This window comes from Stereum hirsutum (assembly GCF_000264905.1).
Source record: "Stereum hirsutum FP-91666 SS1 unplaced genomic scaffold STEHIscaffold_31, whole genome shotgun sequence".
NCBI classification, from domain to species: Eukaryota; Fungi; Basidiomycota; class Agaricomycetes; order Russulales; family Stereaceae; genus Stereum; species Stereum hirsutum.
The window spans coordinates 10,231-29,008 of NW_006763161.1; the positions used below are offsets into that span (position 1 = coordinate 10,231).

Genomic DNA, 18,778 nt, shown 5'->3' on the forward strand with positions numbered 1-18,778 from the left:
TGCCAACAGTGATTGATTGGTGGCTGAACAATGCGCCGTATACATACCAGAAATATTGCTGTCTGATGGGGTCCAGAATATGGCATGGTGAGTACAAGCAGCTGCAGCAGGTCAGATACGCACCTAAAATCCTCGTTCGTTCGAAGAAAGTATTTGCAGAGATCCAAGAAGTGAGAGGGGCGTGAGCGCAATGTTCCGAACGGAGTTTGAATAATCGGTGTTGGCAGAGGTGGCCTTCTGAAACAACGTTGTCAGATATTTACCTCGCCTTCAATATTCTCCGGGATTTTGAGAGTGCTTTATGGCATGCGAAGAATTCATTTATCCACACACGATGATGTGCGAACCTGGCTCAACGTTCAAATGTGTATTCTATAAGTATACTAGTACTACCACAGGAACCGGCAATGTATAAGTCGGGACGTGCAAAGATAGATAGCCAACCTACAACATATATATTGTGTGCTCTATCGTATAAGAGAGACTGTACCAGCTGTGCCGGGGGATGCACAACGGAAAGAGAGAAAAAGGCTACAACTGGCCAGATTACTTTCCGGAAAGAGCAGTTTCTGGGGTCCGAGCTCGCATCGGGTCGGCGCGGCACGGCAACTCTTCATTTAACGAGCTGTCTAGTCCCGGTTACCATACTAAAATGAGCGCGTCGTCATCTATCGTAAGCTGCGTATAATAAAATGAGGAGGTAGAAAGGAGCGTGAGCGAGTCAAGTGTGCGAGCAAAGTGGGCGAGCAAATAGATGTCGGCAGGTGATGGAAGAAGATGGGGCTGACCGTGCTGGCTGCGGGTGTCGTTGAGCGATGATGACGGGACGAGGACGGGTTGGCGAGGGTGAGTACGCTGTTAGCGAAGGCAGAAGAAGGGGAGCCCGACGGGGTCAGGGAAGACAGGGCGAACCAGTCAGGGAGAGTGGAAGAGTAGCAGCGAAGGATGGAGGGAGGGAGGAATTGGGGAGGAACGAGCGCAAGTCGCGACTCGACGCGAAAGTCAACACAAGCCAAACACGTGCACGACCAAACAAACACGTGGCGAACTTGTGGCGATGACGCACCTCTTGTTCGTCTCCTGCTCGACCTACATCGTGCACGCGAACTCCCTGGACAACAGCCGTGCGAGTACAAAGGGTATGGCAATGGAGGAAGGCCTGACGAAAGGTACAGCCGCCACGGAGGAGCAGAATGATGGCTCAGGTGAGTCCCTTTCAATCTCATCAGCCGCCGCAAACTCTCTCGTCAGCACCTCCTCGTCGATCTCCGCTACCTCCCTTTCCTCCCAATCAGACATAGTAGCCATCTGCGTAACCTGTGGCCCATCATCCAGCATTTCTAACCTCGTCATCATCACCAGCCCACCCGCCCGCATTATTCACTGCATACCCGAATGCGATATCGTATTCGGCGGCCCCAACATATTGATCGAACCGTCACATCAAGACTCGGAGTCGGAAATGTGGCCAGTGAGGAGGGAGCATGAGCGGCCAAGTGCTGAGGTCCTGGCTGCGAAGGGTGGACTGCATGAATTCGGGACGCCGGCGGATGTGTAAAGCACTCGTAAGGTCATTCCCTTTCGTTGATATTTTATCACTGTTTTCTATTTCGTCCGCCACCGGCTCACACTCTCTTACCAGCTCCTCATCGACCTCCGCCACCTCCTTTCTCCTGCCACGATGCGATAGCTAGCTCCGTATGTGCTGTCCTAGTACTCCTCATCGCAGACCCTGGGAAGTCGGTTGTTCGACTAATAGTAACACAACGCTGCATGTATACTCACGCAAATCTAGTGCTCCAAGAGACATCTTAATCCACTTCATCTCCCCGATCGCTCGTCCCCCAAGCGGACGCAATGGCTGTTTCCCTCCTCGACCTCAACCTCTCCTCCTACCTCATCACCATCTTCTCCGCCTCCCTCGTCGAGGTCCTGAAGACCGCCCCACGCACGGTGCTCCTGATCTCGCGTAACGATGCCTTTCAACGTCTCAACATACTCGGAGCGACCGCCTCCTGTCCGCGTCCTCCAAACCCGTCCTCGAAAACGTCATCCTGCACCACATCGACGATGACGTCGTCTGAGCCTTCCTCACGAACCGGACTGCATCCACCTACGCGTCCCTCGAGGGCTCAGATCTTCACGTCAAACGTATGGTATGATCGTGATCAACGCCAGCGGGAGCCAAGACAGCCTCAGTCGTGAACGCTATCTTCAGAACACGCCATCCCGCACAGGTGTCATCCATAAAATATCGGACGTCCTCATCCCGGGCTGGAAGGTGTGTCTATCTTCTTTTCTTTTGTCTTTTTATCCTAACACCATTGTATCACGAAGGTCGCCTATTTCTTGAGCAGGGCCACCTTATCGAGAACCTCATGGTCGACACTGACACTACCAAATCGAAGTGCGAGTTCACGAAGCTCTCCAAATACATGAGCGAAGAGTTCGGCAAAGGTGAGCGCCTCTACACGCCGACCGTCCTCCATTCTCTTTCCCCCGAAGCCCTTGACGCTGACCCCCCGTCCGTTACCCTTCTCTTCACTCATGCCACCCGTTACCCCTCCGCCTCCCCCACCCGCTTCCCGCCCGCTCCCTCTCCCTAGCATCCAACTCCAACCGCAAGCCCAAACGCCCCTAGGCGTTCACGTCGAAGGGTTCTATGAACGTATTGCCGACCAACGCTTGCTCAAACCCATCCCCCTCGCCGCGCATATCTCCAACTCCCAGATGCACCTTCAACCTCTCCGGCTACCTCGAGCGCAAGCCCCCCACGCTCAACATCGACCACGCGTGCACTGTCTACCTCGGTTTCCCCTCGTATTCCACCATTGATGTGGCATTCAGGGACAGGGGGGTGTGTGAGTTCATGCTTGGGCGCTGGACGAGAACGGGGGGACGTTGGTGAGGCGGTATGGGTTTGAGGCGGGGTATCAATATCGGGACATTCTGCGTATCCCACTCACCCGGCCCTTTCGGAATTCGTCAAGTCTCTCGTCCGTGCCGGTGTCGGTGAGCATTCCTTGACGTTGCCCAACAACAGCTATGTGCGTATCGTTTTCTATTTCCCTATCACGTTATTGTTGCTAAATCTTCTTTCTTCGTGATAGGGCTAGCACTATTCGAGCAGATATGCCCTAGACGAACTAAGCTGTTTCGACACGGAATTCACGTTCCGGTGTTTGAGCGCGAGCGGTTTTTCAAGAGGGCAGGGGAACAGAGGGACGTGTGGAGGGTGGCGCAGACGAAGCCGAGGAATAGGGACCAGGAGGATTTGGCGAAGGAATTGAAAGGATAGGTGGAGGCTGCGTGATGTATACTTCGGCAGACTAGGCGAGGTACGTCGTTTTCGTGGACAGCCTTGTTCTGCGCGTGCAAGTCTCCTGCCGTCTGGTTCACGGTCTTTCCTAGGCACACTGGCATGGCCATGGCGCATCACACGTTCACTTGAGGCCCAGTATTCTTCGTTATGCTGTTGACTTTTTATTCACCGATTTTCGTGTCCCTCGCAATGTATTTAGTATGAGTATGTACAGTAGATCAATGACACAACAATATTGACATGCATACTCCAAGAGAGTCGTATAGACAAGTGGTTTTAGCATTAAACAGTCAGGGATTTAAAAGTACGCACACAGAGCTTGGGAATCGCATTCGAGGTGACCCCGTAACTATAGGCAGATTTAGGCAGCTCTTAGGCAGCTCTTAGGCAGCTCTTAGGCCAGCGCCACCACCGCGATGCGACTTCCGATTCAGGCAGAGTTTAGGAAGGGGTGTTTTTCCTGATGTAGTCAATGTATGCCACGAGCAGGCTGTGCGCCACGGCAGCCTAGAACTGTACAGCATGGACTTTACTCCTCGAGTTTCGCCCCGTTCGTCCTGAAAATATTCCTCAACATGTAAATAGAGTATACTATCGTCTCTGGGTACTTTGTTTAGCGAAAATCGAGAATGTCCCGCCAAAATGCTCGAAAATGTCGAAAGTATGCACTTTTGACTTGCGACGCGCGTCGGAAGGCTTCCGGCCCGCCAAAAGTGAAAATTTGCATTACTGGGTGCAAGCATTCGTCGACGCGCTCGACGTCGACGACAGCATAGCCTACTAGTAAAAAATCCCGATAAAATCGTCAAGCGTAGCTTAGAGTTTTCGTCACATGCCTGTGTACTTATATTGGTACAGGTGCATGATAAAAGAGTACAGTAGCTCGAGCGCCGCAAAATTTGCACATCTGGGTACGCTGTAGTACTGTATGGAAACTGTGTGTACGAAAAATACCTGAGCTGTAATAGTCCAGTTGGTGGACACGCCGTCTATATATGGAGGGGGCGTCTCGAGTTCAACTCTCGATGCAGCACGTTCATTCGTGTAGAGTCCGAATTTTTTTTTACTCATCTCTCTCATTTGATCACTTATCATTCTTTGCTTTTTAATTTGCCTACACTCCAATTCAAGCTGAGTGGACCTGTTTGGTCGTAAAAAATAGAAATTCGAAGGTAGAGCATGTCTGTGAATTTTCCTCATTGGTGATCATGAGTCATCAGCAAAGGTGCAAATCGCTCCAAGGTGTCCAAGAGCTTGCACGAGCTTGGAGGTCTTGCGCACTGCTTGGAAGAGCCCGTGCATCAGTGGACATGAACCATGGCTTGGGACGGCGGTCATCGAAGGCCGCAAATCTCATTCGTGAGCAGGAAAGAAGGCAGTCGAAGGAAGAAGAGAGAAAATCTGTATGTGTGAAGCAATCTAGAAGGGCACTACGCCTGCCTTAAAGTGTTCCGCGCCGACTGACGCGCTCATCTCTTTCATCGTCCTGCACATAACTGTACCCGCATACCTTTGAAGCTCTTGCTTCATTTTGCATCAAAAACATGCCTGGCATTCCGTTTAGGTCTCCGCCTCACCTGGCCAACAAGCTTTCCTTCGCTTGGGTCGTGCTCGTCTGCTTTCGCGTCCCCGCAAAGGCTCGTCCTTTCGCACAGCATCAACCCTCTGTCTCTACGATGACGGACAACACTTTCGTGGAACGATAGGAGGGACTTAGAGGGATCGTTTTAACTCTTGGTTAGAGCATTAGGGATGCAGGCATCAGCCACTCCGGTGCTTGTACGTTCCTCCTTTGCAGTTCATTTCAAGCGCTACCAGCCTCTTCGCCTGATTAGAAAATTTGTAGGGTTGGGGTTGCCCGATGAAACTCGATTTCTAATCGGAGCTCATCGGCACCCTCAGATTTTCCCCCGCGTGATGTGTGATGAACAGTTGGTCGTAAAACTACTACAGTATATTGTCTTTGGCGCACTCGAAAAATATTGGGGGTTATTTATCGTTTTGACAGCGGCTGTCATTCTGATTGGAAGTTTTGCTGTAGTGTTACCTCCTCGCTCCTTAGCTTCGAATGCACCTCGTGCCATGCCGACCAATTCGTCGAGCGTTTCCTTTCATGCTTATCTGATCTCGCCAGTTAATTAAACTAAATCATACAAGTGGAGGGCCAGCATGGCAGTACGATTCCACCTTATTTTTTCCCCGTGTAAAGTCATTTGTACTCAACTGGATTTTGGTGCACAGTGCTGATTCTTGTCTTTTATATAGCCATGCTTTCGCATGGCCTGGAGACGATTCCCGTCAGGTTGATGACAGATGTAAATACAGTCCTCTTGCAAACAAGAACTGAATTATCAGAACTACATGAAAACAATGCCACATTTTCATCAATTCCGACACTGGCAGACTGTAGCGTGACGAACGCAAGAAGGTTAGATGTCGATGCACAGATACGTATGTATCATATGCACGTACCTCGTTCAGCGTGGGTATACCCTATACCAATAAGACAACGAAAGCGTGCCATACAAATGGTCAGTGCAAAGGAGCGCATATCGGCAGATATCTAACACTCACCGTGCTCACGATCCGCATATTCAAACAAATGTGGCGCACCACAGACGCACACGGCGATCGCGCAGCCACCTTCATCATCGCTATCAAAAAACGCATACAAACACAATCCGCCCACAGTCCGATCGGGGACACGCGAAGAATTGAAGCGCAACGATCCATCCGTCCACTGTCACTCGTGCCACGGACTGAGTGCGAGAGCCTAAACGGCTCCTTCTCTTCTGCTGCCTCATGATGCACAAGACCGCGATCCGTCCATAGCTTTAATCTCATCTGAGCCCAGCCCCCTTGGTCGAAATGTGGCGTAACTTGTCGACGCAAACGCGGACGAGGGCAGCGATCTTTGTCAACGGCAGCGCCGGCAAGGCAAGCGCATACAAACACAATTCAACTTCAACCACACACTGTCTCTCGACGCGAACAATCGAAACACATCCAACCGTCCACTGCCTGCCTCCCACTTGAGCGCAAACGACTCGTTGTCCTTGTCCTTTGCCCCCCGGTGCGGTATAGTGCAGCCAGCGGTCGACAGGTTATTTTGTTTCTGCCGACTTTTAATAGGCCAAATGCGCCGTGCCACACACAGACGCAGACGTAGCGTCGAAAAGCGCAGACGCAGAGGCCCAAGACGGTGTGAACGAACAATCGACTGTCGACTCGTACACGGGCAAAACACAAACGCAAACACTCAGAATTAGCACCTTCTCCTTTATTTGCCCGTGCACGCACAATGTAGCTTCAACCCATTTGGCCGAACGTGGCATAACTCACAGACGCAGTCGCAGGGAGCGATGTGAACATCGCAAAGCCCATTGTGCACAAACAAAATCCAACGGCCGGCTATACCGAGACGGCACGAACGATCGAAACGCAACGATATATCCGCTCCTAGGTGTAAACGGCTCGTTCTCCTCTGCTGCCCGTCATGCATTATGCAGCGACCTGAATTCTGCGTTCTACACTGGCCGGTGACCGATGCACACCCACATCCAAGTCTGCCGAACGCGTAACGCGTACTCATGGCCATGAACATGGCCCGGATCTTAACTCTCCAACAACAAAGACGGTCTAGCAACACACAGTGATGGAAGGAAAGGCAGTGTGCGGCAAATATAACTCGTGGACACGGATACGAACGAGTGTCGCCTTGAGAAAGTGGGGAGCCGAGTGTGGCGGGGTGGAGCGAGCGACACCATCTCTCGCCACACGCTGAAATATACCCGACAAAGCAAAGGCAAGAAAAGAGGATATGTAGGAAGGGAGGGAGGAATGACTGACCGGTATGAATAACACCACAACACTTAAGCATATAATCAAGCCCAAGCAAGGATCTGCTTCGCGATCTGCTTGACCAAGGTCTGCGGGACGCCCCTGCGCTGATGGCGCTTGATGAGCCCCAACAAGTTATCGCTGAGGACCTCGAAGATCATGCAGACATGGGTTCTGTTCGGGCCCTTGTGTCTGAAGTGGTCGAGGAAGGAGATGACGTGGGATCGGCCGGGGTGGGTCTGGGAGGGCGGGGGCGCGGGGTGTGGGTTGGACGGGGTGGGCACGACGGGAGGAGTGGTGGAGGTGATGAGGCGTTGGAGGAGCTTGATCTCGTCTAGCACTGTTTCTGTGTATCTCGGGGCGGACTTGACGGTCTCGAGGGCGACATGGCGGTTGAGTCTGCTGATGGATTAAATTAAAGTGAACTGAATGAAAAGGGTGAGGAGAGGACGGACTTCGAGTCTTTGGCGAGCCATATGATGGAGAAGTGGCCCAGCCGAGCTTTCTGACAACGAGGTAGCGACCGTCGGAGAAGGAGTCGCCGATGTGGACGGGGTGGTAGCCGCCCTTGCAGTGGTCCTCCCAGTCTTCTTCGTCCTGTGTCATGACCGATGCTGCAGAGTGAGACTCGAATGAGTTCGTCCCGTGCAGATTCCCCGCAGGTCACACTTTGGCCCTTCCGGTATTCCGATTCCTCTGCTCCACGGGCGACGGCGACTGGCGGTGGCGAGGTGGCGATGAGGCTGAGCTAGGCCTTTTGCTCGTCGTAGGCTGTGATGAAAAACGGTGTCGGTGTGCGAGGATGATGAGGACAGAGGTAAGAGTAACGGTAAAGGCACAGGAAACCTTACCGCCGCCAATTCCCGCACCGACAACGCTCCAACCGCCGATCGTCACGCGGACGTTGCGACTGATATTAAACCGGTTGCAAGATGAGATGGTTGCGTCGATTGACGACGGATGGGATGTGAGACCCGAAGCAGTTCGTGGCCATCGAGGGAATACGGGTTCAGGAAGCAAGAGACCGAGTTGGTGTTGACGGACATGGTGCGGTGGGATGAATTGGTGAGCAATATGTTCAATGGAGGAGCATCGGCCGCCCACCCGTTGGGGTGCTAAGATGACGCTTGAACAGCTTGTCGGATTGTCGGGTGGATGTGTTGCCGAAGACGTGGAGGGACGTGTAGAGGCTGATGCAGACGTGTGTGAATGGCGCTGCAGACGAAATGGTTGAACGTTCCAAGATAACAGCCAGCGAGCGGGTCAAGGACTGTGAAAAAGGCCAAAAAAAAAGTCAGGAGAGAAAAGCGAGAGACAAACACGAAGATAATGTGGCAACACGCGTAGAGCAGTCGGCAGCTCACGCGTGAGCTGCTTTTGGGGTGTCACATCTGAAGATCAGCATGAACAACCCACCAGCCTTCTTGGTTCAACTGTAGATGGTTCTTGAGGAAGTTTGTGTGAGTGTGAGTATCTAGATATGTTAGGAGGAGCGAACGAAGAGGAAGATGGTAGTGGTGCAAAGAGAAGGGGCGGGTGCTATCACTGACCGAAAGCATTGGCGATGGCACTGAGGACTCGATAGGACATCTTGTACGGGCTGAACATCGACAAATAATATGATAGGCCCATAAAGTATCATGCAGAGTGCGAAGAAGTGTATGAAGGGGATGAGAGAGCAAAAGCAAAGGTGAGCGATGCTGCGTGCACCAGTGGCCACCCGCCACAGGGCACCGTGTGAATTCTGCTCGATAATCCAAAAAAGGAAGGCGGGGGTCCATGCTGAAAGAAAAGACGCAAAAGAAATCATTTATACACGATTCATTCGTAAACTCATGGAATCGTAACCAATTCCCACACGGAATGTCGTTCAGCTTTTAGCACTGCGCAATCAATTGTGGATATTGATTCACCCCTCTGTCCTTTGAGCTCACGATCATGAGGTCGTATACTTAGGTCGCCTCGTTGAAGGCCTTCCTGGGAAGAGAAACATGCAGTGGCAAAGACGGAAAACGGAAGGTGTATAGGTTACGCTCAAACTCGTGTCAATGTAATGTGATTCAGTCGTATATAACCCGTCAGTTTGCCCTAAGCATAAGGAAAGAGAATCTATGAATACATGGAAACACCGATTTTATTGGACAGCCCTTACCATGGGGTGTTAGATAACCGACATCAATCACGGCTCGCCCGACTGAAGTGATTCCCATGATTCCCGAACGCTGAGGGCAATATTGGATTAGCTCCTCCAGGTAGATCCGGCTAATAATGAACAGTGCTTACCGTGCACTACGGCCACGAGCCTGTGCCATCACGTCCTCTGAGGGAGCAGGAACCTTTCTCGTCTGAAGACAATACGTGTATTCAGGGTCTCGCGAAGTGCTATACAAAAATAAATACCACCCACACACAGTGTGCATAAGCCGCGTTCAGTCTGTTCTAGTACCATGTTCCAAAGTCTGTCGTGGCGTAGGTCGGTCCGAGCTTCCAATGCATCCATGGTATGCTTGATATGGTGTACATCGCCCTCCATGGTATTCGAGAGCTCGGCCGTCTGGTTCGCGAGTTTCGAGTAAGAGCTGGCGAGTTGCATTTCAAATTCGGCGAGGGCGGTGCTGAGAGCAGATTGAGTGCGCTTGACTTTGTCGACCATGCTCTGGAGCTCCTGGATCTTCTCAGCGCATTCACTTAGGCGGCATTCATGAGTGTCTAAGCATGCGTTTGTCTTCGACTCGAGTAATGTAAACTTCTCTTGTAGCTCAGCGAGAGCGGTCTGATCGAAGTTATGGGCCATAGGGAAGCTCGGAGTGGGTTCAAGTTGTTTATTGTTCGCGCTGCTAGCCATCATACATGGTCTCGTGCATCATGCGTGACCAGAGTACTGCAAACAGTCGCGTTATGTCCATTTGGGACTAGACGTGAGAATCTGATATAGTTAGGTTGCAATTTGCGTCTTCCGAATCGCACAAAGGCCATCATCGGTTAGAGGCCGTCGTTGAGGTGATCTCATTCTTATTCCTGCGGTAAGTAGATACAAATGTTCACTTTATGACACGCACCTCAGTACGCTTATGATCAAAAGGAGCCACGAATACTTAAACTGGCCCAGGTGCGAGCTCAACTTCGCTGCAGGCATCTCCGATATCACCATTCGGCCACTATGACACCATTCCGCTATTACACTAGAGCACTAACAGCCCTCGCCACAAGAAGGCTAGATGAATCCTCTGATACTTTCCATTCATTTAGTCAACACATGAGTCATTACGATCGTAGCACCTTTGAGCCTCGCCTCATACTCCTTAGGCAGGATCATATCTTCGTCGACATTGTACGCAGGAAGGGGGTCGAAAACATGGGTGGTCTTCATGGCAGCGAGCTCCTTCAAGATGGCGACTTCACCACGAACAAGGATGTTTTCAAGATGGAGCACAGTCTCCATGTCTACATGTACAAGGTATTAGTACATGCATTCTTCAACCCTCGTCATCCTCGCCACTTTTTTTCCAATCTCACCTTCATATCCTCCTCCGTGTCCGTCCTGTCCGCATTCTCGTAGATCCTTCTTCGTATCCGTTGTCTATCGGCCCTACTCCCGGACGCTTTACTGATAAGATGGAGGTGACCATGCTTCGCCCTGCCGCGGGCGCAAGGTGAGTTGAGTAAAATTCATGAATTGACCGCCTGTGCTGACCATTACGATGAGGAATAGCGCACGGTTTATCGTCTCTTGTCTGCGATCAGTATGCGGGAAGCTTAGGGGTCTCCATCCTGACGCACGTCCCTACATCCATGCGTCCCCGTAACTTTATCTTTTGGGCCACTCATTACGACGACCCTGAAGACGACGATACCATCAGCAGGGACAGTCAACTAGAACTGCTCTCTCATATATGTGTGAGTCTTGAGATGGTTTTCTTGCCTAAAGCTCGTGTGTGGCATGAGATCCTCATGGATTGACGCTATTTATCCAGGCTATTTCCCCACCCTTCCATCTATCAAGACAATCGAACTGGAGCTCGATACGCCCCTGGATCTTGCTCTTCAGGTCATTCCTGCCACGGGAATTTTAGAGACGCTAGAGGTTCGTTTTATGGACGGTTTTGATGAAGATACTAGCCCTTCCCATGTTCTGTTCTCGGTATCAGGATGGTTTTGAGAGTCTAGGACACCTGCTTGCAGAAAGGAAGGTCGAGAAGCTGGTCATTATTATGGACATGGTGATGCAGGGTGATGCTATCTATGTGAAGGACATGTTTGAGGCCTCTGCCATAGACCATCTTGGCGGACACGGTCGGGTGCAGTTTTACTGGAAAAGGCCTCAACGCCGTAATTGTCTATGAATTTCGTTATACTGGATCCTTCTGTATGGCTCGTGTCATGTATCCACTCACAAATGAAAGAGGGCGATTTCGCTTTCTTTTATTTTATTCCTTTGAGAGCTTTGGGAGTGCAGGATTGAGAAGGCATACACTTTTTTTTATTTATATAGCGACACTGTTATATGGCATGGGAACCATTCTCGTTGGATGACCAATACCAATACGACCATATGGTTCATGTTGCTCTTTCAAAAACTGCTCACCACCAGGACCGGCCACTTGCTGGCCACACAAGCGACAAAGACAGCACCGTTCATCGCATTTCACCCAGAGCTCGGACTCCTCAGAGAATCAAAAGTTGACGAGACATGCTCAACGACCTTGGGAAGAAAACACAGACCAGATCCGTAAGTGCACGCACACGATGTTCAAATGCTCAGGCTACCACATAATCGCCTTCTCACTCGCACATGCAGTACGAGGCGACCCACGAAACACGCCTGTCCGTACAGCGATGATCGCTGCTCACCCTGATGGTAGAACGAAGGTCCACGCAGGATATACCGTCCAGTTACAGCTGACTCATAAATGTTTTGTAGCCGAAGAATGTCCACAACTCGAAGAACAGAGATGTAAGCACCGTGAAGCGGCCAGACTCAAATAACATGGCTCGGCATCATATCCGGGAGGTAGCTGTGGAAGAGGTCTGCCACTCGATGGTGGGTGAAGAGATGGACAAGGCGTCTTCGAAGGAAGGAGGTTTCCACTTTCCCGAGGAGAAATGTTGCTGGGCAGTGCTCGATGCATTTAACATGAGTTGTGAACTGCGACTCATCCAAAAGGGAGCACCCACCTTGTTACGCATTCTCATCGCTGCTGTTACGCCTAATAACACGCGGCCGAAAGCGGCCATCACAGAGGATGGATAGCACTGCTATACGGCCTATGTCTCGGGGAAGCCTACACAGGCTGGGAAGGGGATGTTACGCTATACGAGAGAACTTATCATCAACACTCATCTTGCATCATCAGATCATCCTGACAGTCTTTATGATGTTAATGAACGTCCGAAACTTACATGCAAATCTCTTCCAATACATCATCGGCATCTGGTTATTCTCGCACACCACCGCAGTCGAAGTCTACGTCATCCTGAACCGTCTTGGTTTCTCGGTCTCCTACAGTTCAGTCCTCGACTTTCTTCGTATACTCTCCAGCAAAGCTCGTGAAAGCTTACAGCGGAGTGCTCTCGGTGGTTCTGGATGCTCATCTTCGACAATATCAACCGCATGTTCCGTCCTGGCGATCCCGATCTTGGTCAAAAGGATCGCATGTATAACGGAACGGCAGTCACTCAGCTCGCAGTAGAAGATTGCGAACCCGAAAAGGCGTTCTACCCCGAACCTCCTTACGACACTGGAGGAAGGTCGTCGCAAGGCATTGACGCTTGCTACGTTACGCGACCGCCTTGATCTCAAGAGCATACATTTCATCATCGAGCTCCACATAGTCAGCTTTTTGATTGAGCATGTAGAACGCTCGGCTCACCATCAGGAACTCATTACTCTTCATCTCGGCACAACTAACGCTTTTGACCGAATGCGCAACAGCCGGAGGACGAAGCTATCGCCAATGGCTACTAGCGATCTCAAGGCAGAGACTGCGAAGGTCCTCGATGACTACGTCCACTGGATTTGCCAAAGGACGAGGTCGATAGATTCCTTCGCATCGTCGGTGGGGACCAATCTAGGGCTCCGACAAGAAGTCAGTTGTTAATAACAGCTGTAAAACAGTGCTGTAATAACTGTTTATAACCTGTTATCAACAACCCTTCCGATACACTGGTTTATAGAGCTGTAAAAAAAAGCGTAAGAAATCTAGACGTCCGGAGTAGATCCGTATTCAGGGAAGACGCTTTCGAATTCCTGATCGCTCCCCGTCGTACTCCATCCTCTCGAATCCCTAAACCGACCTAGACACACCTTTACCCGAACCGATTTCCATGACGCTGACTCCATATTCCGACTCTCTCACCACAGCTTACTCTTGTCCACGTCCAAGTTTAAGTACGGTGGGTGTTTTCGTCAACGACCTCACATACCACGAGCGGACGTGTTTTGGATGTGTTGTAGAATTGGCTCCAAGAAAAAGCGATCAAAAGGACTCTTAGTGCTCTGAAAGCCCTCCAGAAACTGGCAGCACCTGGGGACAAAAATAACATTTAATCCTATTTCAATAATGTGTTTTTAACACCTGTAAAAAAGTCCCGCGGGGGGCACCAAGTTAATAACACGGCGTAACACCCACTGTGGACTTTTTGTCGGAACCCTAGACCAATCGTCCGTTGAGTGACTCCGCGTCTTGAAACAGTTCGTCAACGATTGCCCACACGGCTATTCGCGCTACGGTTGTATTATCACTCACATTCAACTATGGAGGGATGGGCAGACATCGAATGCATCATTCGCGTACATTGGGGCACTACGACCGCCGAACACTTATCCTCATACCGTTCGTCAAACGTCTTGCTCGGACGAAAGGTGAAAACATCAAGCAGCCTGATTCTTACCCGACCCAGCACTGCCTCAACCTTGATACTCTGAAGGTAGATGCTCTCTGTGCATGGATGTAAGGTCAACTTGCCTATCAATGGCGAGACAAGACCTAATAAGCAGCATAGGGCGCACCTCAACACAGACAACCTCGACAATTTCTTCGAAAACAGCGACCTGGACTTTGAGGATCTCATGACACATGCGAAGGCAGTTTGCGATAAGTATGCGACGTCTACCGCGTACGAAACTGCCCTCCACGGTGGCGATGCCACTCAGCGTATGTCTCCCGAAGGCAATCCATAAAATGGAGATTCACCGTCAAAAGTAAAGATGCCCGGGGCTTGGACGGCTGAGGGCGACACCGTTCTAGCAAACGTCATCCTTCGGACGCGCAACTCTTTGCTTCATTACGAGTTTCAGTGGAGTATGGCCGATGAGGATATAAGACGGGCAGTGAACGTGATGTCGGTCAGTAACTCCTCTCCTGTGTTATCTGTAAACACTAACCCACTGTTCGAATAGTTCTTCACCTGCGACTTCGAATTCGAATAGTCTGACTCACTTCAAGAAGACGTTCTCAACAACTGGCTCTGCAATCTGACGGGCTACTTAGGCGGGCAGGTTCCGATGGATCTTCTACAGGAGCACAACATCAAGCAGCTGAAGGAGATGTCGCAACAGAGAGACGCTACCTTTGGGGGAGAGTTCTTCCGACAGGTGGTCTCGATGAACATTCGGTCCTTCCTCGGGATACGACAAGTATTGCGATCTGCGGTCAGTCTCAACAAACGGAGCCAAATACACCGACGTAAGAAGAAGGTGGCAGCGATACGCGAGTTTACCAAGGAGATGGAAGCGCACGATTTGCACGAGTATCGTGCCGGTCGGTACCCGGGTCACACAGCGGTGAACGACTTTTCGAAGGGTTACGCGATGATGGCAAAGGGCTCCAAAATCCGCGACTTTATCAAGCGGATACTGTTCGACATAGGACATGCTGGATCAGGAGCTGCAGGGAGGGCATGAGGAAGACGAGGAGGAAATCATCTTACCCTCCATTATTTTACCCAACATTCTTGTGGAGGGATCATTGGCACTCGGAGATGAAGGCCTCGAGGACGAGGTCATTGTAAGCCCCTCAGCGTAAAATGGACGGGCAAAAACCTATATGTTTTATGTACAAACAATGCTCAAATCAAAACCCGCAACCCGTACAAGTAGGCTCAAGTCTAGGTCTACCTACGATGTGAACCGTAAGTGGTCGTGATGTTCTCTTTCTCCTCCCGGGAACGAGTCTGCACTGTACGACCTGTACTAGATCGCGATACCTTGCTTGGAGACGCGTCGAGTGGTTCTTCGAAGTTGGCAACACGGTTTGCGAGATGAGGTAAGGGGAAGTGATCGTGAGGTTGACAGCGATGGATCGCGTTGAGGAGTGGTAGAGCGTGGAGGTGTAGTGGGAAGAGGTTGAGAGCGACGCGTCGTTTAATGGGCGAGGTGCCGGTTGACTCTTCATCATGATCGACACACCGGCAAAGCGTCGGATCTGGCAAGACCACACCTCACGACTGGCAACTTGACATCGCGGAGTGCTTGGTGTTAGGGATCGATCGCGAACTTATTGCGCCAACAGGTTCCGGGAAGACCATCGCATTCATGTTGCTGCTATTCTTCTACTAGCAGAGATCTGAGCAAGAAAAGGAGGATAGGGATAAAGCAAAAGGAGAGGCAAACCAGAAGACAAATCCCAAGGTGTTGATCATCGTCTCGCCCTTCATTCCTCTCGAAGCCGACCAGGTGAGTCCTAAGATTTCTGCACTGCGTTTCGGGGCCTGATGGAGGGATATCAACTGGCACGTCATTTCTCCGCAGTGGCCCTTAACGGGAAGACCTACTCCTACAAGATACTGAAGGTGCATTGTTTATGCTATCACGATTCATACCACCATGCGTGACAACCTCTCAGGACATAGAAGACGGCCGTATCTCGGTCGTCATTACATCTCCGAATGTGTTTGGAGCATGAGAAACTTTGTGCTCTGCTCAACACAGCAACGTTTGCCAAGCGCATTGGAGCCTTCGTCCTCGACGAGGCGCACTGTATCACGCAGTGGGGTGATAGCTTTCGCGAGATCTACGCTAAGCTGGGAACCCTTCGCGCATTCGCAGCATATACACCATTCCTTGCGACGTCGGCTACACTCACCCCCAAGGACCTGACGAGTATTCGCAAGTAAGTGCACTTCTCAAGACCGGACACGTTCCATCTTAACCTCTGCAACGACTGCCCAAACATCACATGACACGTCGTCCATATGAATGCAGGCAAGTCAGATCTTGAGTCGCTCGGATTTCTCCCGCCGAAGAATCCGAGTGCTGAACGGCTGGGAAAGGTCATCGCCTTCTTCGACGACATCCTTATTTCAATGAAGGCATGGCATTGGTTTCGAGAGAGATTGCCTGAACACTTACGGGCGCGGACAGCGATTTATAACTCACGTCGTGGTGGAAACTCCAAACTGGATGTGACCGCGCAGTTCTGTGACGACAAAACCGACATACTATTCGCGAGCGAGGCTTGGATACGATACGTGGTTTCGGGTATCCTTGTCAGCTCATATATTGATATTCAAACCTAAAAGGGATGCAACTTATCGAACGTTGAGTCTGTCGTGCAGTTCATGGTCCCTGCATCGTTGTCTATTTGGCTACAGCGTGCAGGCCGTGCCGTTCGAAAGAAGGACGCACAGGCACATACATACCTGCTGGTGCAACCGAGGGTGTTTCAGGAGAAGAACAAGAAAAAGCGGGAAGAGGGAGACGAAATCGAGTTCGTCAAAACGATCAAGACGAACTTACGATGATGGATACAGACTTGTGATTGTCGCAGAGATGTGGCAGACGAGCATCTAAATAATCCTGTCAATTGTCAAGGTCAGTGTTTTTCTACATGCATATATGCAGAAACAAGCTACTCACATTGAAGGCGTGGACAGAAGAATCTGAGGCGATCAGATAAAGCATCGTGCTCACCTGAGCCGGAAGCCTCATCCAATTTGGCCATGGACGAAGCCCAGTCTCCCGAATCCCCTTCGACACGGACCAGCGCGGTACACAACGTAAAACGAGGAGCAGTCAAACGCTCTGATCAGCATCTTGAGGAGGCACGGAGACTTCTCCGACGCTGGCGCGCGTCGACCTATCAAGCGAACTGTCCGTACACGATCTGGGGAGAAGAGCGTTTAATGCCAAGATGTTGTAGTGACCGTGTTGGCTCCATGCCGCTGATGGAGGACTCTGGAGGATTTGGAATATGCAGCAGCCGACTGGATGTGGAAGGAAGAGCACGGCGAGGAAGTTTTGACTGTTGGAGGAGCTAGACGAGAGAGTAGACGGCGAGAAGGAGGCCGCGAAGAAAGCTAAGGCTGAAGCACGAAAGGCTGAAACGAAAAGAAAGCGAGAAGCGAAGAAACGAGCCAAGGAACGTGACGAGGACTTGTCGTCGTCGTCGTCGGACGAGGAGGCGTTGGCGCTCGTCGAACGCGCTCCTAAGCGCCCTCGTGTTTCGCGTTCTCACGCGATGCGATCTTGCCCAAATCTTGCCTCCGCCTCCTCTTTTCCCTTCCCGCGTCTCCAACTACACAGGCTGCTGGTGAGCTGGTAAGTGTCTTATTTGAACTTACCATCTATTTTCACGGTGATCGTTCGGGCTTCATTTGCAGACATCCTCCGTTGGCCAAACGCCTCCCGTGCTCACAAGTCGTACATCGTCACCTCCTGAGAGCGCGACGGCCGTGCCACGTCTAACGGCGTCTTCAGATCGGTCGTCTTCAGCATCTGCAAGACCTGTCTCGTCCTTAGATGGCGCCGCGGCGGCTATTGGGTATACAGGAATAGGTGGAGCGTCCGTAAGGACTGCAGGTGCGCCACATTCTGTGAATCTGACCGCCCGTACGCTCTAACATCATTGTCTTTCTGTCTTAGCAGCGTCCAATGAACCCTCGCAGACTGCTATGGCTGTTCCTGTGAACTACCATGTAAGCATACTTTATCCGCGAGCGCGACTGAGATCTCGTTCACTTCGGAGTCGTTGGACCCACCTGGGCCGTCACATGATCAAAAGTTGCAAGTCGCAAACATGGTTTGTTGAAGACTGGTTGGGTGTAGTTGTAGACGATGGCAGCTATTGGTCACAGAAAATGAGATCGATGATAGCTGTGCCCGTGCTGATACGTTACACGAGTGCTCATTGTATGCCGTCGTACCGACATGTACGCTACTTTCTATTGGTGACAACATCAATCCCCGTCTAGCGTCCATAACGATGCACACCCGCTGGCACACCCTCCCTTGAATTTTGCCGTGATGGTTGGTCGGCTCATCGTCTCCGGCTTGGGGCACGAAAACACCTCAGATTTAGAACATGAAAAATCACCGTCCAAAATGCTCGACGTTCACGAGCCTTAAGTACCCAGTAGCTATTCCAACCGACAGCCTATTCGTCACTGCCAGCTCCATTCGTCTCTTCTCTGCTCACACTGTTTTTATCATAGCATTGTGGTCTTGTGTTTTTATGGATCAGGAGAAATTCCACCCCCATTCTTTTGTCTCTCTCCTCGGCGCCTGCCTCCTCTTCGTCCCATGTGATTTCGTCCGTCACCGGTGAGCCAAGCGCTCACTGAATGGTGACTTCATGCACTCGTGCACATCCTAATGCCGCATGCTCACTGCAAGTTTTT

The 18,778-nt window shown here is 51.1% G+C and overlaps 7 protein-coding genes and 1 non-coding gene across 8 annotated transcripts; 6 read left to right on the plus strand and 2 right to left on the minus strand.

Annotated features, from left to right (window-relative positions):
* Positions 1 to 1,057: 1,057 nt before the first annotated feature.
* On the plus strand, positions 1,058 to 1,558 carry STEHIDRAFT_163958 (uncharacterized protein; the record flags this gene model as incomplete). Its single annotated transcript, XM_007311693.1, has 1 exon — positions 1,058 to 1,558. The coding sequence occupies one exon, from the start codon at positions 1,058 to 1,060 to the stop codon at positions 1,556 to 1,558; it is 501 nt and encodes a 166-aa protein (XP_007311755.1).
* Positions 1,559 to 1,857: 299 nt separating this feature from the next.
* On the plus strand, positions 1,858 to 2,606 carry STEHIDRAFT_163959 (uncharacterized protein; the record flags this gene model as incomplete). Its single annotated transcript, XM_007311694.1, has 3 exons — positions 1,858 to 2,151; positions 2,219 to 2,281; positions 2,358 to 2,606. 3 exons carry the CDS (start codon positions 1,858 to 1,860, stop codon positions 2,604 to 2,606), a joined length of 606 nt encoding a protein of 201 aa, XP_007311756.1.
* Positions 2,607 to 4,280: 1,674 nt separating this feature from the next.
* On the plus strand, positions 4,281 to 4,355 carry STEHIDRAFT_t384. Its single transcript has one exon. It is a non-coding gene; the product is annotated as a tRNA-Ile (tRNA).
* Positions 4,356 to 7,218: 2,863 nt separating this feature from the next.
* Positions 7,219 to 7,554, minus strand: STEHIDRAFT_23522 (uncharacterized protein; the record flags this gene model as incomplete). Its single annotated transcript, XM_007311686.1, has 2 exons — positions 7,219 to 7,401; positions 7,450 to 7,554. Coding segments are annotated over 2 exons (288 nt in total), but the record flags the coding sequence as incomplete, so codon positions are not given.
* A 689-nt stretch (positions 7,555 to 8,243) lies between these two features.
* STEHIDRAFT_116763 (uncharacterized protein) lies at positions 8,244 to 8,903 on the plus strand (the record flags this gene model as incomplete). The annotated part of the gene is made up of 4 exons (XM_007311695.1): positions 8,244 to 8,363; positions 8,407 to 8,528; positions 8,602 to 8,622; positions 8,789 to 8,903. The coding sequence occupies 4 exons, from the start codon at positions 8,244 to 8,246 to the stop codon at positions 8,901 to 8,903; spliced, it is 378 nt and encodes a 125-aa protein (XP_007311757.1).
* Positions 8,904 to 9,341: 438 nt separating this feature from the next.
* STEHIDRAFT_163961 (uncharacterized protein) lies at positions 9,342 to 9,956 on the minus strand (the record flags this gene model as incomplete). The annotated part of the gene is made up of 3 exons (XM_007311696.1): positions 9,342 to 9,384; positions 9,446 to 9,507; positions 9,570 to 9,956. The coding sequence occupies 3 exons, from the start codon at positions 9,954 to 9,956 to the stop codon at positions 9,342 to 9,344; spliced, it is 492 nt and encodes a 163-aa protein (XP_007311758.1).
* A 998-nt stretch (positions 9,957 to 10,954) lies between these two features.
* Positions 10,955 to 16,276, plus strand: STEHIDRAFT_163962 (uncharacterized protein; the record flags this gene model as incomplete). The annotated part of the gene is made up of 11 exons (XM_007311697.1): positions 10,955 to 11,093; positions 11,137 to 11,246; positions 11,311 to 11,460; positions 12,517 to 12,801; positions 12,853 to 13,248; positions 14,094 to 14,316; positions 14,365 to 14,507; positions 14,592 to 14,945; positions 15,031 to 15,168; positions 15,720 to 15,836; positions 16,013 to 16,276. 11 exons carry the CDS (start codon positions 10,955 to 10,957, stop codon positions 16,274 to 16,276), a joined length of 2,319 nt encoding a protein of 772 aa, XP_007311759.1.
* A 78-nt stretch (positions 16,277 to 16,354) lies between these two features.
* On the plus strand, positions 16,355 to 18,721 carry STEHIDRAFT_163963 (uncharacterized protein; the record flags this gene model as incomplete). The annotated part of the gene is made up of 8 exons (XM_007311698.1): positions 16,355 to 16,648; positions 16,718 to 16,869; positions 16,930 to 16,973; positions 17,085 to 17,252; positions 17,420 to 17,691; positions 17,762 to 17,960; positions 18,024 to 18,076; positions 18,593 to 18,721. The coding sequence occupies 8 exons, from the start codon at positions 16,355 to 16,357 to the stop codon at positions 18,719 to 18,721; spliced, it is 1,311 nt and encodes a 436-aa protein (XP_007311760.1).
* Positions 18,722 to 18,778: the final 57 nt, after the last annotated feature.